Source organism: Phycodurus eques, chromosome 18 (genome assembly GCF_024500275.1).
Source record: "Phycodurus eques isolate BA_2022a chromosome 18, UOR_Pequ_1.1, whole genome shotgun sequence".
NCBI classification, from domain to species: Eukaryota; Metazoa; Chordata; class Actinopteri; order Syngnathiformes; family Syngnathidae; genus Phycodurus; species Phycodurus eques.
Genome location: NC_084542.1, coordinates 19,368,624 through 19,389,476, shown reverse-complemented (window position 1 = coordinate 19,389,476; position 20,853 = coordinate 19,368,624). Strand labels below are relative to the sequence as shown.

Genomic DNA, 20,853 nt, shown 5'->3' with positions numbered 1-20,853 from the left:
CTGGAGGGTGTCTTCCAACAATAGGGGATCATACTCTTCAGTCTCCCTGGTAAGGTCGATTCAGGTGGGTCTTGGAGAGTCCATCAGAATACGCCAACCAGTCTACATGTTGTTTGTGTACTTGGAGAAGGTGTTCAACAATTTCCCCTGCGGTCTTGTGGGCAGTGCTCTGTGAGTAGGGGATACAAGATGCCCTAGTATGGGCTGTTTGGTCCCTGTACGACCGGTGTCAGAGTTTGGTCTACATTGCCGGCAGTAAGTCGCATTCATTTCCAGTGAGGGTTGGACTCCGCCAAGGCTGCCCTTTGTCCCCGATTCTGTTTGTAAACTTTGTGCACACAATTACTAGGCACAGCTGAGGTGTTGAGGGGGTACGGTTTGGTGGCATCAGTACTGTGTCTCTGCTTTTTACAGATGTAAAACGTCAAGTGTGATGCAGCTGGGATGAGAATAAGAACTTCCAAATCTGAGGGTATGCTCCGCTGTCAGAAAATGGTAGAGTGTCGTCTCTGGGTTGAGGAAGACATGCAGCCCTAAGTGGAGGAGTTAAAGTACCTTGGGGTATTGCTCACGAGTGAGGGAAAAATGGAGCAGGAGATTGACAGGCGGATTGATCAGTGATGCGGACATCATGGTGAAGAAGGAGCAGAAGAGAAAGCTCTCTACTTACCGGTCGATTTACGTTCCTACCCTCACCTATGGTCATCAGCTGTGGGTAGTGACCGAAAGAGGGTTAGGTAATTGATACAAGTGGTGAAATGAGTTTCCTCCTCACGGTGTCTGGATCTTAGAGAGAAGATGAGAAGCTCGATCATCCGGGAGGGTCTCAGAGTAGAGCGAAGCATCAGGATAGGATGATCTTTGTGCTCCTGAACTCCTCCCTGATAAGGTGTTCCAGGCATGTCCCGCTGGGAGGAGAAACCAGGGAAGACCCAGGACACACTGGAGCGACTATGTCTCCCGACTGGTGTAACGGTGGCATATATAAAAAATTGACCAAGCGACAGCTCGTAATTAAAAAAACTTGGGCTACCCATAGGTCAAGGTACCACTGTCCAGTATTTGACTCACTCGCACCTCCATCATTCGGAGGGTTTGACTTCTTAGAAGTACCGGCCGGCCGCCTTTAAAAGAAAGGAGAAGAAAGAAAAAGGTCTCACCTCCCAGGCGAAAGGTGCCGCCACCCAGCACGGAGCGCCCGCTGGAATCCGAGCAGGTCTTGGCCCAGTGGTTGCCGTTGAAGTAGACGCCCACGCGGCCACCGGACGATGCCCACAGCACGCACAAGCCGCTCATGGAGGACGTCCAGTCGCCCGCTGTCACAATGGAGTCCAGCGAGCATGTCGCGCCTGCCACCACCATTTTGACGCGGCCGCCAGCGTCCGCACCCAGCGCCAACGCCATGTTTCCGTCTGCGTTGGTGTACGTGAAGATCCACTCCGCCTGCGCACCATGGCATCGGAACGTTAACTTCTAGGCCTTGTGATGTCATCATCGTGTGACTTGTGATGTCATCACAGCATGATGTGTGATTCCATCACCGCGTGACATGTGATCCCATCACCGTGTGATGTAATCACTGCATGATGTGTGATGTCATTACCACGTGACATGTGATGTCATCACCACATGACCTGTGAGATCATCCTTTTGTGACGTGTGATGTCATCATTGTGTAACTCGTTAATTGCTTGTGTGACCTAGCTCATCCCTAAACTTACAGCATTGAAATGAACTGAAATGCCATCGATCCATTCCAGACCCCAAAAACATTTGTGTCATGTGTTTAATAAAGGAAAATAGCACTGTATGTAAAAGATAACAAAAATTGTAAAGAATTAAACTGGCTTTATAAAGTGTAATTACTATAAGAAAGTCAAAACAATTGTAGTGTGCCTTTAATAGGCGTGGCCTCGTGAGTGATATAGGTAGCTTGAGTCCGGTTGACATCTGGCCATGAGTTTTGGCTGAATGTGGCTTCTTGCAGGTTTTTTGTGAGTTTGACGTTTGTGCCAGTCAATAAACGGCTGAAAGTAAATCGCCGAATGTGGCTCTCCTTGCCCACATGCCAGGGCATTACAGTACCTTAGTAACTCAATGTTTGTCTTGCAACACAAAGCAAAAATATCGACCACTCGGGCACTCGTAAGTCAACACTGATCCCAATGGATTAAGGTTAGCATGTTGGTATAACCATTCCTGTTTTTCACGTGGCCCCAATGGAAAAAATTATTGCCCACCCCAACTACAGTCGAAGTCTAACAGATTGAAAGTGCTGTTGGCAACAGGTGTCAAAGTGGTGGAAACTTTTGTGCTTTAGCTAAGTGATTGTTTTCACCACGGAATATTTGGGAAAAGCAGCGCAAGAGCAAAATGAAATATACAGTGATGGAATTGGAAGTGTTAGTGGAAGAGGCAAACAAACGTGACTGAGTTGCACCCAAAATATATGGCTCCCATAATTTGGGGGAAGCCACTACAAAATGGCCAACTCACAACTGGAAATTTAAAAGGGAGGGATTCCCGACAGTCACAACTATGTCAAGGTGATCTAACGGGAATGCCATGATGATGTAACGCTTATGTCACAGGGACACTTGCCTGTTGTGGCGGCCCGCTGCGTTCCATCTCCAAGCACAGTGTCAGGTGATGCAGTGTCGGCATGGCAACAGAAGACGACACTTTGGCTCCCGGTACGTTGTCGCCAGTGATGCTCACCTTCTGATTTCTCAACGCCACGGCGACTACCGGAGTGAAGGAGGAGGAGACAACAGGTGGAAGGCAAGGAAGCAAACAATGAAGTAAACGACAACAAAAAAGTGAGCAAAAAAAGAAACGATCAATTAAAAAAGGATGAAAATAAAGAAACAATCAAGGAAAGAAAGAAAATGAACAATCATGGAATCAAAAACGGAAACAAACGAGGACGTAGACCAGGTAACAAAAATGGTAAGCAAACAAAGATGCAAACAAGGAAACAAATGACAGAAGACACAGGGATGAAAATAAGGATACAAATGAGGAAACAAAAAAGGAAAAAAGGAAGCAAATGAGGTAACGACCATGGAATCAAATAAGTAAAGAAGGAAGCAAAGAAGATAATAGATTAGAAAATGAAAAGTTTGCATGCAATTTTGTCCTCATTGGTTCTCCTCAGGTGACAAGGCTATCTTGCTAACATGCGTAAGCATCCGACGAGAAGGTCCTAGGGAGAGTCGTGCCGACCTCCTGACCTACCGTGTCTGAAGCTGATCCTGAAGCCCCTTTTCTGAACGCTGAAGTCAGAAGTGAATTCCAGGTCCATTGCATTCCCGCTGGAGTTGAGCATGAGGCCAGCAGCCGTCAGACCGCAGAACTTGACCTCTCCATTGCCCGTGGAGACAGTCAGACGGTCGTAGATGCATCCCGGCGCCTCCTCCAGCTCAAAGTCCTCGACCGAGATCTGCACCACGAAGCCCGACGGCGCTCGCAGGATCCATCGGCAAGTTTGGGAGTTGCCGTACTTGTGCGGGTAACACGGAGATGTCAGCCAGCCCTCGGACTCGGTCAACACAGACCCGCACTTGGACCACTCGCACCCAAAAACTGTCACACAGGCGGAGGAATAGGCTTATACTGTGCCAGCGCATGTTCGAGGACAAAAACACCTTCAGACTAAGACTTCTCAGCAGACAAGAGACCAGACATCAAGCCACATTCCAAAAACCACAGACACAGAGAGGACTAGAAGATTAGAGGAATAAAAGTAGAAAGAGAGAGAAAGAGAACTTGAAGACTAGAATAAGAAGAAAACTAAACTAGAAAACTAAAAGACTAGACTACAAGAAGACAGAAGACTACAGAAAAAGAAGACTAGAAAATTAGGGTTAGGCTTGCGGGCGGGAGGGGGGACACACCCTTTCTCAATGTGCTGGTTCAGCAACTCAGTACACCAGTTCACATTCACCATTAAGTTCCATAGACACGCTATCGGCTTTAATTGCTTGTGCTGGGACCACTAATAATAACACAGGTTATATTAAGAGATCAACTCACACGTTCTTACAGGTATTTCAACACTATAAAAGCATTCCACTGCACCACTCATTAGTAGCAATGCCTTGCTAATTTTTCACATCCTGTCCTGCCCTTGTCTGTCCTCTCACATCTTGTCTTATTGGTTAGTTGTTGCATGTCCTCACCGGGTGTGTCCCCCCATCCACAAATAAAAACTTGATTTGACTTTTGTAACGTTACTTGTGGTCAAACATCTAGCCTGTCTAACCATTGTTCTGCTGTGGCTCGCACCCCTATGTCCCTTGTCCGTTCTGTGCATCTGTCTGTCCCCTAAAACCTTTTTCTGTCCAGCCACATTTTCAATAAACATCAGAATAATAAAAAAAATAAGCAGAGGGAGTATCTCAAACTACTTTGTTCCACAGCAAAACCTTTGCAGCACAAAATGCATACAGATCCACCATTCTGCAAAGTCATGCAGCTGGACAGGTAAAAAAAATAAATAAAAAAATTAAAAAAAGAAGAAGAAAATACAAAAATTAGAAGACTAGAGAACTGAAAAGGCCGGAAAACTATAAGACGTCATCAATTAGCCCTCAGTCAATCCTCGTTAAAACACGCAAACACAGAGGTGCACTATAACACAAGAAAGAATGCTTCTTGCACACACACAGGAAGTAGACACACACATGCAAATAAGTGTGATGACATATAAAAGCTGAAATGTGTGATAGGAAAATACATCAGGTATGTGTGTGCGTATTCAATCTATTCAAGTCACTCAACAACAATCAAACATGGAAACATTTTTAACAGGGAGTGTATTCTGTGCTATCTAAATGCTAATATAAAGAGGCAGACCAAAGACCGCTAGAATCAAATTCCGCCAGCCCTGTGCGGACGTACATATCGCACATACGAGAAAACGCCACTGTGCTACATGTCGACGTTGTGAGCTTCTGGACGCTTTGACAGCAACGTGGCGGAACGGAACTTGTTGTCAGCCGTCGCTGCGTTGACAAGCGTCTCGATTGTCCTAAATGTGCACGTGCTGCGCTTAGGGGCACCGTCAAGAGTGGGATTAAGGAAGGTCAGCGGATAGCTGGAAGAATGAATGCATGTGTGTGTTGATGATTGTGTCTGCGTAAATGCGCATGTGTGTGCTTGTGTCAATCAGAATGACATCACCATGTTGTCAGAGGCGTGGTCACAAAAATGCAACATGCAACTCTACAGCAGGGGTCAGGGCTTAATACTCCCCCAAGAGTGTGAGCAGTGATTGCGTGTGTGTGTGTGTGTGTGAATGTGGTCTATGTTCTTTCCAACACAGAAACACAAAATGCACTGTGTGTGTTGTGTGTGTATGGATGTCTCTGTGGGGGGGAGGGGGGTTGTGGTTTGGACTGCTGGGAACTTTACGAGTGTACTTGGCTGGAGGCTGCTGCAAGGGTATGGAAAATATATTACACGTACGTGCACACACACGCACACACACACACACTCAAAAGTATTTATTCTTTTTCCCACAAGCGAGCAGATCACCAATCATCAAAAATGTTTGTTTATTGAACATGATCAGCTTCATATAAACACACACAAGCACACACACCGGTGGTGGCCAGTGAATTGAGGGCACTAGCATTACAAAAAGTGACCAGTCCCTCTTTTGTCTTACCGTGTCCATGAAGCCACGCCCACATCAAGATGACCAGGAGCCTCCTGGCCCGGCCCACTGGGCACCACGCCACCCTGAGGAGAAGCGAAGTCACGTTAGCTGGTTTGCTTCATGAATATTCATGAATCATTAGCATAATGTCAAGTTGGACATTTGATGAATATTCACGAATTGAATGAGGTCAAGGCCTTCAAACAAGAGCTGTCTTTGTCAAGTACCCGCACACGAGGAGCCCTCCCTCCCCCCCAGAAAGACGTGATTGGCAGCCGCCACTTATTTGTTAATTCCACATTAGCCCATGAAAACATTTTGGCTGCAGTGGAAATTGTTAAACGTCACAAAAATAATTTTGGGCCTGAGCTCATTAAATTAGGCCACGCCTCTCGTGCAAGCCTTGCTTTTTGTTGACTAAAAGAACAAATGCAATTAAATTTGAATGTAAACGTATGTCCATATTTAGTTTTAACATTTAGATTTCATCCTCACACTAAGAAAGTTGGGTGACTTTTTGGGATGTTCCACGAGATCATTCGAGCTGTTTTGACACTTCATCCCAAAAAAAAAAAAAAAAAAAAGCAAAAAATGAATGTCAGTCAATCAGATGAAGTACAATATTAACATTCATGTTTCATCCTCTCAGTTAAGTTTTGGATTATTTTGTGACATTTCACAAGCTCACTCAACCTGTTTCAACACTTTTGTCATCTTGAAATCTCAAAATAAGAACAATGAAGAATGTCAGCCAATTAGATGCAGTAACAAAGCAGAAAGTTTAGAAAGTCAATATTTACAACACACACAAAAGTCCAAATCAAACTCACATTTAGTGCAGCTGCAACATTTCACCTCCAAAACGACACGATTCCTGCTTCTTCCTTTTCTTCTTCTCCTCCAAAACTTTGTCGGACTCTCGAGCCCAAATCCCGAAGACGCGCGTGCGTGTACACACACACACACACACACACACACAGAGCCAAAATGGGAAGCTGTGGAAAAGCGGGGAGGGGTCGAGCAGGGGGAGGGATACCAAGGCGCCTCTGGCTGCTGGGTGCGTTTGATTCGCTGGCCTTGACCACCTGCCTACGAGTGAGCAAAGCACAACTTGTCAAACTTGTGAAATGCCTCAACACACACCTGCCACCCCTACTAACCCTAAACCAAATTTTGCTGTTCTCGTAGGCTTTTCCTGACATATTTGTTGTCAAATCATCCTTGAACAAGCCACGCTCCACAGAGAATTTCCACAGCATTGTTCAAAGATATGTCAGGAGAGGCGGACAAAACATTTCCAAGGCTTCGAATAAAACACGAAACACAGTGAAGACAAAATACAGCACATCAGAATGTATCCGAAAATGAGAAGAAAACTGGTTGCTGAGAGGCTGACAGCAACATTGAAGGAGCTGCGGAAATTTCTGGCAAGTACTGACTATGGAGTACATGTGGCAAAATCTCCCGTCGACTTCCTGTCTGGCAAAACAGCAGCCCAATCTTACAAAAACAAAAACAAAAACAAAAAACAAAAACAAAAAACAAAAACAAAAACAAAACAAAAAATAAATAAAAATCAACATCTCCCAAGCACACGTGGGAAAATGTGTTGTGGTCCAATGAAAGCAAGGTTGAACTTTTTGAACCCAATTCCAAAACGTCAACACCGTCTGCCAGCGAAAGTGTAGTGGTGGCCATCTTGCTTTTTTTTTTTTTCTTTTCTTTAGCTGGAACGTGAACACTTTTAAGTAGCAGTGTTAGCACAAAACTTTCAGGCTTCTGCTAGAAAGCAGGAAAAAAAGGAAGATCCTACTAGAACAGCCTCGTTCAATGGTGGAAGATGTGTGCTGATTCCTATTTAATGAGTTTCAAAGGGATTGGTATTTCTGAACACAGCCCCATCCCAGTCATGAGGGTGTGTATACTTGTGCAACTACATCTCAATTGTTTATTCTCACTCCCCCCTCTAAAATATTAAAACATTTTCAATTGAGTTGTACATTATAGTTAATTTATGTCTATTCCTTATATCACAAAAAAATCAGGTATTTGAACAGGGGTGTGTAGACTTTTTATATCTCCTGTATTTGCTTTTCTCGTGGTCATTGTTTGCTTCTTTCTAGATGTATTGTGGGATACATTGAGGGCACGACAGAGGATATCTTTCCTTACGCCACATTTCAACAGCAACACAGCAAACGATTTTTAGAAGAACAAACAAACTGACACAAATGCAAACAAGTCAATCAGATTTATTTGGAGCATCGTGAATTTTCCTCATGAAAATCTCTGGGGGGGAAAAAACAAAAACAAAAACAAAAAAATTGGTAGCAACTCTAGCAAGTAGTTAGCATGAAATAAGTACAAGAAATGCAGCTAGAATGCTTGCTAACATCACTGTTGTGTGCAGTGTTGTGTACACACACAACTGTTATGTGTTGCGTGCCGTGTGTGTACAAAACACACAAAAACTTAGGATCAAGTCAGAGAAGACGAGACGACACAATGCCCCTTGCAGGCAAGAAGCACCGTGTGCTGCGTTGATGTCGTGTTCACGTTTCCAGGGAACGTCGTCGTCTCGTTTCATAATCGAGTAAAGACGCACATAGGCAGCCATTGTTAGGCTCTCGTCTCCATCAGGGCTCCTGGCGGCCAGCCGGCGTGTGCGTGCATTGAGCTGACGAGATGGTGCAGATAGACTTAGCAGGCGGCCGCAGCAGGACGACAAAGGAGTCATTCTTGTCCAGTGGTGAGCAGTTTGAGGGCCTTCTGGAGGTTGCTGACGGCCGTGGAAACGTCCTCGTACTGGAGGGCGCTGCCAGCGTACTTGCAGTACTTCTGGGCCTTGGTGAAGTCTTCGGCGGACAAGTGGACATCTCCTGTGGGCGAGGGGGGGCACGCGCTCACTGTGATCGGGGATTGTCAAACGTTTGAGAGCCAGGGCAGACATTAACATCACTGCAACATGGCTTTTGTGTTTCATCATGAAAATAGAGCAAAATAATTAAAGTTGGAGCTGAAAACTTGTGTAACATTTGCACACATAATGAGGAGTCTCTTCAAATGTCTTTACTTAATTCTATACTTTTTTTTCCCCTCTTTGGACTATGTGATTTTTACATGTCCCACACACTGCTCTGCTAACTACAGTGAGAGTAATATCTGTATATCATTATAATAAATCAAAAGAAAAATCAACATTTTTTTTTGTTCACAAGTTATTGGATAAGAAAGTCTGAAGTTTTCAGCGACATTACGTCCAACATTTCGTCTTTCTTTAATGGAGGCTGAATCAGTGGGTAATTGCACGGGTACAGTACATTGTGTGTGTTTTAGGATTAAAGTGCGCTTTAGGTGTTTTGCTGCCATCTTGTGGCTAGGGCTCGCAGCCCCCAAATTCCGACTCATTTCGACTGTGTGTGTGCTGACCTTGCTGCTGGCTGTGCACGAGGGCCGGGTCGACGACGCTGGAAGTCCTGGGCATCGGCACCGGCTTGACGGCATCTGGCGGGTCACACGTGACGATCTGAGCCCTGGATGATTGTGCTGCTCGGTTATCGTAGAAAGGGGCGCAGGTACCTGCTGGCGTGTTGGCGGGGGCATGCGCTCCGGGAGGAATGTGCACGTTGCCCAAATTGGAGGGGGGACCCGACAGTACAGACTCAGTGCCACCTGTGAAGCCGATGCCCGACACTGCAGTACCGCCCGAACCAGGGTCCTGAGAGAAAGCCCCGCCCACTCCCCGGAAGGAGCCGCCCTGCGTAATGGCGCAGCCTGAAAAACCTTCATCTCCATCTCCATCTTGGAAAGAGAAAAAGAAAGAGCAAAAAGAAAACAGATTGATGAGAGCTGCAGCAGACAGATGAAGAAAAAAAAACAAAAAAAAAAGCTTAAGATGGTGTCAAGTAATAATAATCAAATTGATCGATTTGGGGACTGTGATGCCCTGACAGTTGGGCAAGGAGAGCCACAGTCACAGATTAACTTTCAGCCGTTTACTGAATGGGACAAACGGTCAAATACAAAAACATTAAATGAGAACACACAAAGATCTATTGTGGGCCACAATTCAAGCCCAGACGCGCACGCGCAGACTAACCGACCAATCAAACGCTAGCTCCTGAAGTCACTCACAAGGCCACGCCCCTAAATCAAGGTAACGCTGGAATGAGTAATTGGAATATGGACAATGTATAAAACTGTCAACATGTACATTAAGTATGCATAACTGTATTGCACAATTAAATAAATTGGACTTTAAAATAATGAAATGTAAATGTGCTAATAATACAGTGCACATTGGGAAGAATTAGATTTTTTTTTTGTGTGTGTAGAAATGTGTTCAAAGTAAGAACACAACACATCCTGAGATGATTGAAACTTCAAACGATGCAGTCTTCCTGAAGACACGCACGTACGTACGTACGTATGTACAACATGAAGTCTGCAGATGATGGATGGCATGAAAATATTGGCTGCAGTCCAATCATCGCGTGTGTGTGCGCGTGTGTGTTTGTGTGTGTGTGTGTGTGTGTGTCTGTGCATGCGTGCAGATGGTCTTTTTGTGTGAGTTGTTTGCCTGTGTGGTCCCATGAGGGCTTCAGGTGAATGCTTTGAGATGTTGCTGCTGGCCAGCATGAAGGTTCTGTCCTCCAGCACACACACATGCAGCACCTCACAAATGTTAGCACAGCCCTGCTCATATTTGTGTAAATATTTCATTCTCTCTTTTCATCGGACATCACTGAAGAAATGACTTTGCTACTAAGTAGTTTACACTTCACAGCTTGTATACAACTGCACAGTACATTTACTGTCCCCTCAAAATAACTTAACACAGCCATTAATGTTCAAACCGCTATCAACAAAATTGTGAATAGTCCTCAGCAAAACCAAAGTCTAAGTTTATCTCGGCCTCATCAGACCACTGGACATGCTTCCAGTAATCAATGTCCTAAGCCCGCTTGTCTTCAGCAAACTGCTGTGCGTCATCTTTAGAAGAGGCTTCCTTCTGGGTGAAATGCAGAGAACAACTTTCGTGTGCATGCATGTTCTTGACAATAAAGGTGATTATTCTTCTTCTTCAACCACCAATGATACTCTGTGTGGGTTACAGTCTGAGCATGGCAGGCTGGATTCCCCATCCCTTCAACCAGCACCCATACGCCTATTTTCCAAAGACAACCTGTGGATTTGATGCTGAGAAAGCGTACTCAACCTTTTTGGTGGACCTGCTGACGGGCTGCCTAGTCTTGACCAAAGTGGTCCAGCTCACTTTCAGGCTGTTGGCAATCTTATAACCTCGTCCATCTTAATGTAGAACAACAATTCTTTTTTCAGAACCTCACAGTGACATTTTGAACATCCAGTCACCAGTATGAGAGTGAGAAGACCCAATTTAACACACATGCTCGAAAATCACACTTGAGGCATTGTAGACTAACTATTCACATAACACCACGGAGGGAAAATGGCTAATTGGGCCCAATTTGGACATTTTCACTTAGGAGCTGTACTCACTTGTAAATGGCTGTGTGTTGACTTATTTTGAAGGGACAATCAATTTACACTGTTATACAAGCGGTCCACTGAATACATTACATTGCAGAAAAGTGTTACTTCTTGAAAAGAGGTAACAAAAGATTTACAAAAATGTGAGGTGTTCACTTTTTTTAGATACTATATGTTCTATACACTGTTACATTCTATCCCATTATGCACCACCACACATACATTCTATGCATTGTCAAATTTTATCCCATAATTCTCCAGTTCACACATGCTGTGCTGTTGTCCCACTTTGATCCACAGCTGACGTGACACGGCTCGTTAGCATGGATAGCTTGAATCGTCAATCACAACATGAACGAGCGGACATTTTGTTTGTTTTGCGTGTGTGATATCAGCATGTCGCACCTGCTTCCTGGTCAAGGTCCATGCCGATGGGTCCGGCCTCAGGCGTCTCGCCGCTCTTCAGACAGTTGTGGATGTACGAGGCCTTCCAGCGGGCGTACTTTCTGTGTTGGATGTTCTGTGCATATCACAAAGCCCCTAAAATGTTTACTTTTAAATACATTATTGTTCTTAATTGTGTGTGCGCGCGCGCCAGGAACCTCGATCGATTGTCCATTACATTGAAGCACATTTGTTTAGGCCTTATGCACCTGTATTAATGTACAGATTGTTTTGTATGTTTTTATCGCGGCTTAAAACGCCCAGTACAGTACAAAGTTATTGTGAATGGATGAATAAATAAATAGATACATTAATTAATTAATTAATTAATAAACAAACAAACATGAAAATGTTTGAAAGTTTAACATTTTATCCAAACTTACCACGACGTTTTGCTTGGTCATGGTGACATTGTTGATGTACAGTACTCATCATAGGCGAGTCGCTTTCATAAGCCGCAAGGAATTGCTTCCTAGTTCCAAATCTGTTGCCAATTGTGAATAGCTTGACAACATAAACTGTTACTGTACCAAAATCAACATGTTGCAGACTGTTGTACTACTCAAGAGTTAACACTGCAGCCATGTCACTCTCTCTCTATCTGCGCTCTGTGTACAATAGACAATAGATATAACCATCATCACATGGCCGCCACGTCAATGTGCCACATTCAACATGGCCACCACATAGGCAAAGGCAGTAAGTCTTTTGGAATTGAATCTATTTATTTTTTTCGGTATATCTGTGACCATTTTATCAAGGTTCCACTGTATATATAGCACACGCACATTTTGTAAAGTTTGGAATAGTGTCAGTTGTGTTGCATTGCGAGCATAATGGCGGGTAAGAAGAAGGTCAGGTATGTGTGGTGGTTCCACATAATGTAATGGTGGTGCTGCAAGAAGATAAGCAGCAGTCAATGTTTTTTCAGTGTTGAGCTCAGGAACAATGGCGGCTTGGTGGTGCTGAGGTGTGTTGTGAACTTTTGCTGTGTTTGTCCGCGTCTGGCATTATGGGAATAATCGCTAAAACAACGCAAACCTTTTCCTGCACAACGCCACAGAAAAAGAGCAAAAGTGACTTATCTTTTGCACCCACACACGCACAGACACACACACAAACACACACGCTCGAGTTGTGAACAATTAAGACAAATACTTGTTATATCAGGCGTGTAGTATACACGAGTAGCATGGAATAGCTCACCTCGTCGGACAGCTCTCCAAAGACCGAAAGGACATCCAGCAGCAGGCTGGATGTGTAGAAGGACTTGATCATGTTCCTGTACACAAGAGCACTTGATAACATCACAACTAACTCGCTCAAAATTCACAAGGAAAGAACCAATCAATGTCTTGCTTCAATCCGAATTGCTATTGAAACAGTGTAGGAGGTCAAATTTAAGATTAGAGTGTGTTAAGGACCATCCTGAAAATTTAACTCAAAGCCCAATCCCCAACTTTTTGGGACTAGTGTAAATCCTAAATCAAAACAAACATTGTCCTTCTTGATGTCATATTTTGGATCCAATAAGTCTTTTCCATAAGTCTTTTTAGTGACGACATCACCACTGCACAACACTCCCGCCTCTGATCCCATCGGATACAAACATGATCATGCGAGATTTCTGTCTTGGAGGACGGTGGTGGTCTGTGTCAAAATTATCAGAGCACACCACACACAGTACGACCAAAACTTTATGCCTTATTTGTTATCTTTAAATCTGGGCTCTGTTACAAATAATCTTTTAAAATTTGAAAAATCCTTATTGTATACTAGGCCTTAAGTGAGAAAATGATGATCTAGCGTTGCCTAACAGATTGGAAGTCAAACGGTACCAACACGACCACTCGATTCTAGGCTAATGCTATTTGCTAGGCTACGGCAATTACAAATGATGCTAGTATGCAAGCCTTTAGGATACATAGGGTCAGCCGTGGCCCAATGGTTAAGATCATCGTCTGCCACCGTGGGCTCCTAGGTTCAAGACACCTACCGGACCATCCACCAACATCTCCCGGACGAGCGGCTGTGGTGTCCTTGATCAAGACACAGATACCCCAAACTGCTCCTGGGGCGCTTAAATTGCCCCCTGCTCCAGTGTGTTCACTTGTGTGTTCATTGTGATGGGTAAAATGCAGATAACAAATTTCTGTGCATGCATGTTCATGACAATAAAGATGATGATTCTGATTCTTCTTCTACATAGATCGTGCTATAGGGGGACTGACCTAAAAACCCCACCCCTCACTAATCCACAAGCGCGATTCTCAAACATCCATCCATCTTCCGCTTATCTGAGGTCAGGTCGTGGGGGGATTAGCTTTGGCAGGGAAGCCGAGACTTCTGCCTGAGATTAACAGTGAAATTCACTCCCACCGGCTATAAGTGTGGCAAATGACTGAGCCCTCGTCCTTACAAACAACTAATGTGGTACTGTCAGGTTATAATGACAGTTTGAACAAGCAAGTTTTTTTTGTTTTGTTTGTTTTTGCGAACCCCTGTTGAGGCACCACTAATGTGGTACTGTCAGGTTAAAATGTCAGTTTGAACAAGCAGGTTTTTTTTTTTTTTTTTTTTTTATTGCGAACCCCTGTTGAGGCATTTCCTGTATTGCTTTTTGGCCAGTCCATCAATGATCAGGTTGACTTTGGCATTTCCACCACGTCTTTAATTGGAGTCAACTTACCTGTTGAAATTACAGTCAACCGGCATTCCGTCTCCCTTCCAAGCAATTTAACTCGCCTGACCTCTTTTCGCACATTCAAAGTTGAAGCAGAGAAGGCGGCTATACTCATCATTTCGCCTGTTTTCTCAACGCCTCGCTGCCTTGCTCAAAAGACACACAGAATGCTTTGTTTGCTAGGAACATGAAAAACACAACAGACTTTGTATCATCCTTGCTTTGATTTCCAGGCCTGTGGTGGAAGAATGTTTGGAATGTGACATGGAAGCAGGTGTTCATTCCTCACATGAATTCGGATCCAAACATCAAACATACTTGTGGAATCGTCCCGCACGGTCCTCGTTGTCGGCGTAGAGAAACATTTTTAGGGCGTAGTTTTCGATGTGGGCGTTGCCGACCACCTCCTGAGTGATGGAATCATTGTCGCTCAACTCCATCTTCATCTGCAACAAAACATCATAGCGATGAATAGGAGCCACGCATGCACATGGACGCACATACGCACGCACATGACTACACTAATCATAAGAGTGACGTTTTACATTCATGCTGACTTCCTGTTGCCAGGCAGCAAGATGGCGTGTTTAACATGTAACGTCCTCACGCTCAAGTTTCCTCTTAAGCAAACTTTATGCTGGCCTGAAGCAGGTGAACCACAACGGGCCTGAATAGAACCACTGTTCTCTCACCTGTGTGTGCGTGTGCGGAAAGGGGAACAAAGGAAAGAGTATCTCAGGTTTCAGCTTGTTAAACTTACAAAGACCAGCAGTAGAAAGTTCAAATGGTCAGACAACAATGCAAATCACTTCATCATGTAAGAAGATTCTTCCTCCTCCTCATCATCACCATCATATCAGAAGATTTCTTATTAACGCTCTCTGGTCTTGCATTGCGCAACCAAAGGACAGTACGCTGGCACCTTTTGGCTGCCGTTCCTGCCTCCGGAAGATTTTTTCAGTTTCAAATGGTTGACTTTAACCAGGATCCCTCGCCATCCTGTGGCCAAAGGTGGAGCCTGGTTGGTTTTACACCTGTAAATCCTCACAGCCTCCTCATCTTGTTTATTTTTTTATTTTATTTTTTTTTTTTTAAACCTATCCCGTTCAGCTGCATGGCCTTTCAGAATGGTGGATCTGTATGCTTTTGTGCTGGAACAGGTTTGCTGTGCAACAGGGGAGTTTGAAATACTCCCTCTGCTTATGTTTTTATTATTCTGATGTTTATTGAAAATGCAGCTAGACAGAAAAGGGTTTTAGGGGACAGAGGGATAGAGTGGACAAGGGGACTAGGGGTGAGAACCACAGTAGAACAATAGTGAGACAGTCTAGATATTTGAACACAAGTAACGTGACAACAGTCATTTGTAGATTTGGGGGGGGGGGGGGGCCCGGTGAGGACATACAATAACTAACCAAGAGAACAAGAGAGGACAGAAAAGGGCAGGACAGGATGTGGGAAAATGAGCAAGGCAGTGCTATTGACGAGTGGCGCAGTGGGAATATTTTTTAGTGTCTAGAGTAAGCGAGCCCGTCCAGCAGGGGACCCAACCAGGGGGACGCCACCGAACCCCCAGGGAGGTCCCGAGCCCGACCGAAGCGCCCCGACCAGGGAGAGGCACGGCAACAGACCCCCCGCCGCCACCACCCCCAAAGAGCATGGGGGCACCACCGACCAACAGGGCCCAGTGGAGGAGCCAGCAGCCACCTAAAAACGGTCACAGCCCGCCAAAGCGAGCCCATGTTAAGCGCCTGTCGTGAGCAAGGACGGGCGAGGGCACCAGGAGAGGGGAGAGGAAGGCGGGGCCCAAGGGTATGGGGGGCTGACCCCGACAACCCACCACCCACCCCATTACTATGGTTACCAGGTCCTCAAAGGGCAACCATTATACCTGTACCGTGATTGCGTGTGGTGGGGTGTAGTGCATTACAATTGGAGAAACTGGTGGTGGTGAGGCGAGACGGTCAAAGGGCAATACTGACCTGCAAACGTCACACCCACTCAGGCCAACCACCAACCCAAGGATGTGCGAATGTATGTAGTGCATTAAAAATCCGTGGGAGAAAGGCATCGCGGGCCAGAGAGCAGGCCGGAGTCCCAGTACACCTGGCTGAGTGTCCTCCCTACCCCGACCCTGTAACTCATGATGGTAGCAGCGGAATGAATTCTGAAATCTACAACACCATTTTGGCTGTCAATTTACAGAAAAATGCATCCAAACTAATCAGAATCATCTTTATTTTGGCAAGTATGTCCAAAAAAACACACAAGGAAATTGTATACGGTAGTTGGAGCTGCTCTAGTACGACAACAGACAGTCAATTGACAGAGAACACTTTTGAGACATAAAGACATTGAGAAAAACAGTCACTGAGCAATAAAGGGTTGCTAGTTATCTTGTAATGCCAGTACAATGAGGAGAAGCTGATTCATGCAACAAGACAATGACCCAAAACACACTGCCAACACAACAAAGGACTTAATCAGGGGGAAAAAGTGGAAGGTCTTAGACTGGCCAAGTCAATCGCAGGATCTTAACCCAATAGAGAATGCATTTTACCTTCTGAAGAGGAGACTTAAGGGAGAAACCCCCAGAAACAAACAAGAATGGAAAGCAGCTGCAATAATGGCCTGGAAAAGCATTTCAAATGAAGAATGCAACAGTCCCGTGAAGTCAATGTGTCGCAGGCTTGATGCAGTTATTGCAAGTATGGGTTATGCCACCACATATTTAATGTTATTCACTTTAAGTTCATTTAATAATGTCTGTTCCAATACCGTTGCTCACTTGAAAAGTCAGTGGCTTCAAACTAAAGGTGTTCTGTCCTGAGTTGTTTAACACATCTAGATGTAAATACCATGAAATAAAAGCTGGAATTCTGAACTTTTGTCTCATATTCTTCTTTTGATCTGAAACCCAAATGTTTTCAGTATACGACAAAAACAAAGGAATTTACCTTGCCGTTCCAATACTTTTGGAGGGGACTATATTTTGGTTTCCCTCGTCTTTCTGAAACGCCGCACTTTAAGTCCTTGCTACCCCTACCTGGGTTTCAACGCCCCCTTGTTTGCCTGGTGGTAAAGAACAAACGCCCTGTATGCTTACTTGCTTTTTGCTCACCTCTGCAAGTTGGATCCTCTCTTGCATCACAAACCATCATTATATTTGTCCTTTAGATGCAGCTGGCATTAAAAATGAACAAGAGACTGAAGAAACAAGGTCTAATATTTTTTCAGTGATTATATTAATTGTTTTTATTTCTATGTTTATATGTACTTTACTCATATTTAATCCTGTGTATTTCAAGCTTTTAAGCCTGTTATTTATCCGTTTAGTGTGCAGTATTCTTGTTTGCATTTGATTTCATCCATTGTGAACAGTACATTGTGCACCCAATCAGTGCAGTGTTGTTATTCAACGCGTAAGGAGCCACGACACCCAAAAAGTAGACCTTTATGCTCCACTTGAATAAGAAGTGGTTTTCCTTTTGCATTCAGTGGACTTTTCTTCTTCTCAAACTCCCCGATTACCGGAGTGGTCTCTAACGACGAGTGTAGTCTGTATCCGGGTTGGAGCGCTCAAAGCTCAGCTTCTGTGCAGCGCGCAACCGCGCTAAATTGTCTCATGCTATCGATCTCCTGCTGGTAATAGTGACTCTTGTGTGCATCCACTGCATATACAGTGGGGCAAAAAAGTATTTAGTCAGGCACCAATTGTGCAAGATCCTCCACTTCAAAAGATGAGAGGGCTGTTAAGTTTTATAATAGGTATATCTCACCTATGAGAGACAAAATGAGAAAAAAAAAAAAATGTCCAGGAAAAATCACATTGATTTTTAAAGAATTTATTAGCAAATTATGGTGGAAAATAAGTATTTGGTCAATAACAAAAAGGTTCATCTCAATATTATACTATATACTCTTTGTTGGCAATGACGGAAGTCAAATGTTTTCTGTAAGTCTTCACAAGGTTTTCACACACTGCGACTGGTATTTTGGCCTATTCCTCCATGCAGATCTCCTCGAGAACAGTGATGTTTTGGGGCTGTCTCTGGGCAACACACTTTCAACTCCCTCCAAATATTTTCCTATGGGGTTGAGCTCTGGAGACTGGCTAGGCCACTCCAGGACCTTGAAATGAAGCCACTCCTTCGTTGCCCGGGCAGTCGCAGGCACACAACTTATCTGAAGACAGGCAATCTTTGGCTGACTGTCGGCTTTTGGGGTACTGGCCTTGAAGGCACTGTATTAATAAGAGTGTGGGAAAGAAGACTGGGGAGATTCATCCAGCTCTGAATAAAAAAGAAAAAAAAAATGGCGGCAGATTTTACTGATCGCGAGGGTGGTCCAGAACCTAACCCCCGCCATAAATGAGGGATCACTGCAGTGTTCCCCCACTATATCTAGTGTAATACCACGTTGTGCCACAACAGCCCAGGTGGCAGCACTGAGCTCTACTGGATCTGGATGCAGCAGAATTAACTGAAGAGAGAAAAGGTCTCCTACTAAACTCCAGTAATTGTTGTTCCCACGTCGCAGAGAATATATGCCTGTGAGGATTGTTTGTGTGTGTTGCTGCTTTGTATATGGTAAAGTAGCAGTTGTTTGAAGTTTCAGAATAACCCTAAAATCTATGCTAATTTCCGTTAGCCCATCTATGGCGTTTTGCACTCAATATTAGCAATAAACTACCAGACTTTCATTAGACCAGAGGATATGCTTTGGGAGCGGCACGGTGGGCGACTGGTTAGAGCGTCGGCCTCACAGTCCTGAGGACCCGGGTTCAATCCCCGGACCCGTCTGTTTGGAGTGTGCATGTTCTCCCCGTGCCTGCGTGGGTTTTCTCCGGGCACTCCGGTTTCCTCCCACATTCCATAAACATGCATTAATTGGCTACTCTAAAATTGCCCGCAGGTGTAACTGTGAGTGCGAATGGTTGTTTGTTTGTATGTTCCCTGCGATTGTCTGGCAACCAGTTCAGGGTGTACCCCGCCTCCTGCCCGATGATGGCTGGATAGGCTCCAGCACGCCCGCGACCCTAGTGAGGAGAAGCGGCTCACAAAATGGATGGATGGATATGCTTTGGGTGAACTTTTTGGTGTTTGCTGAGATTGTTGAAATCACCTGCAAGGACCACATTGCCCCCCCCAGTTGTGCGGCGAGCATGTTGACTAATGACGGCGGCGGCGACCGTCGCAGCAAATGTGACGTATACTCACGTTTCACAATTTGTGATGCCAAAACACTTTTTCCTCATTCGGCACGCAAAATAGAATAAGGACCTCAATGCAAATCACCGGCAGACGCGCACAACCTCCTTTCAAAACATACTCATGCACATGGTGCTAATTAACTGCACTTTCACACTTCCCATGTTCACGTCAATATGCAGCCGCCTGTGATGTCAACACATTCAACACACACACGCACAAAGCTCGAGGACACACATGAAAGCAGCGGATGTGTGCGTCCTGCTGGGAGATGTTTCATGAGTGTGTGACAATAATGACCATCAGCTGTGTATGCGTGTGTATGTCGAGGAAAGCGCTGAGTTTGATCACATCAATTCGTCTTTCTGGCACTTGGAAGCATTTGATTGGCACGTTGCAACGTGTCATCACGCAATGACGAGACGTCCACTGGTGGGAAATCGCCAAGTCAAAATATTTTGTTACCGTACAAAATATATTTTTACTTTTGCACATTTCAGAGTATGTACTTTTTTTTATTTTGACTTTCATACAAAAGTTTAATCAGTACTTAAGTTTTGGTCTTTCCACAAGTGCCTGTACTTCACTTGTGTTGTGGACAGCTCAGTGATACGTCTGTGGGACCCCCGCTGGGCTCCGCCCCCTTCCTGTCCTAACGAGTCCATAAAATCTTCTGGTGTCACTTTTTCCTCTCACTCTTCGTTAGTCATGTTTGTCACAGGCTGAGATCCTCTTCAAACACGTCAGCTCAATCATGTCAACAAGATCAATCAGCTCAATCATGTCAAAGTGCTGTGGAATCAAATGAAGCAGCTGACCGACTTTTACATTGCAAAACACAAAAGGAAACATCTGCATGCGTTTCCTCACTTGTTTTCAAAACATCTGCCATTTTTATTTTGGAAAATACACAATGAAAGGTCTGTGACTTTTATTTTGTATGAATGAAGCGAAATTAAGCACCTGTGACCCATTTTTGGTGCAATAGGTTATGAAACGTGTGCCCAGGTCACGTGACTTTTATTTTGAAAAGGTGTGACGTGAAGAGAGACTGACCGACTCGAGCTGGTCCATGAGCTTGACCAGGAACTTGCGGCACTCTGGAGTTTTGCTGTCCAACTTCATTCCAGTCTGCATGGCATACAGGCGGCCTGCCGACAGTCAATCAGAGGCGACACACCAAGTGGGAGAACAAACAGAAATGTGTGTCATTTCAACACTCATCGATACTGAAAAACAATAGCGTGGCAAAAATGAGCCGTCGATCGAACTAATTTAAGTCATATCGCAAGGCTCCACTGAATTAAAATTTATCATATCAGCTATAGAATATTTTTATTAGG

At 44.6% G+C, this 20,853-nt stretch overlaps 2 protein-coding genes across 2 annotated transcripts in view; both read right to left on the bottom strand.

The window, feature by feature from the left end:
- The window catches only part of adgrg6 (adhesion G protein-coupled receptor G6), a 43,690-nt gene extending 37,077 nt beyond the window's left edge, over positions 1-6,613 (bottom strand). Inside the window, exons 1-5 of the mRNA XM_061703634.1 lie at positions 6,493-6,613; positions 5,672-5,745; positions 3,238-3,585; positions 2,602-2,744; positions 1,161-1,443 (exon numbers count right to left, since the gene is read on the bottom strand). Of these exons, the coding sequence (XP_061559618.1) occupies positions 1,161-1,443; positions 2,602-2,744; positions 3,238-3,585; positions 5,672-5,745; positions 6,493-6,494 (850 nt within the window). The 5' untranslated portion in view covers positions 6,495-6,613. The remainder of the gene's footprint in view (positions 1-1,160; positions 1,444-2,601; positions 2,745-3,237; positions 3,586-5,671; positions 5,746-6,492) is intronic.
- A 1,285-nt stretch (positions 6,614-7,898) lies between these two features.
- Positions 7,899-20,853, bottom strand: part of vta1 (vesicle (multivesicular body) trafficking 1) — a 15,177-nt gene continuing 2,222 nt past the window's right edge. The window contains exons 2-8 of the mRNA XM_061703676.1: positions 20,567-20,661; positions 14,619-14,746; positions 12,824-12,899; positions 11,579-11,693; positions 9,242-9,463; positions 9,092-9,166; positions 7,899-8,541 (exon numbers count right to left, since the gene is read on the bottom strand). Coding sequence (XP_061559660.1) covers positions 8,396-8,541; positions 9,092-9,166; positions 9,242-9,463; positions 11,579-11,693; positions 12,824-12,899; positions 14,619-14,746; positions 20,567-20,661 — 857 coding nt within the window. The 3' untranslated portion in view covers positions 7,899-8,395. The remainder of the gene's footprint in view (positions 8,542-9,091; positions 9,167-9,241; positions 9,464-11,578; positions 11,694-12,823; positions 12,900-14,618; positions 14,747-20,566; positions 20,662-20,853) is intronic.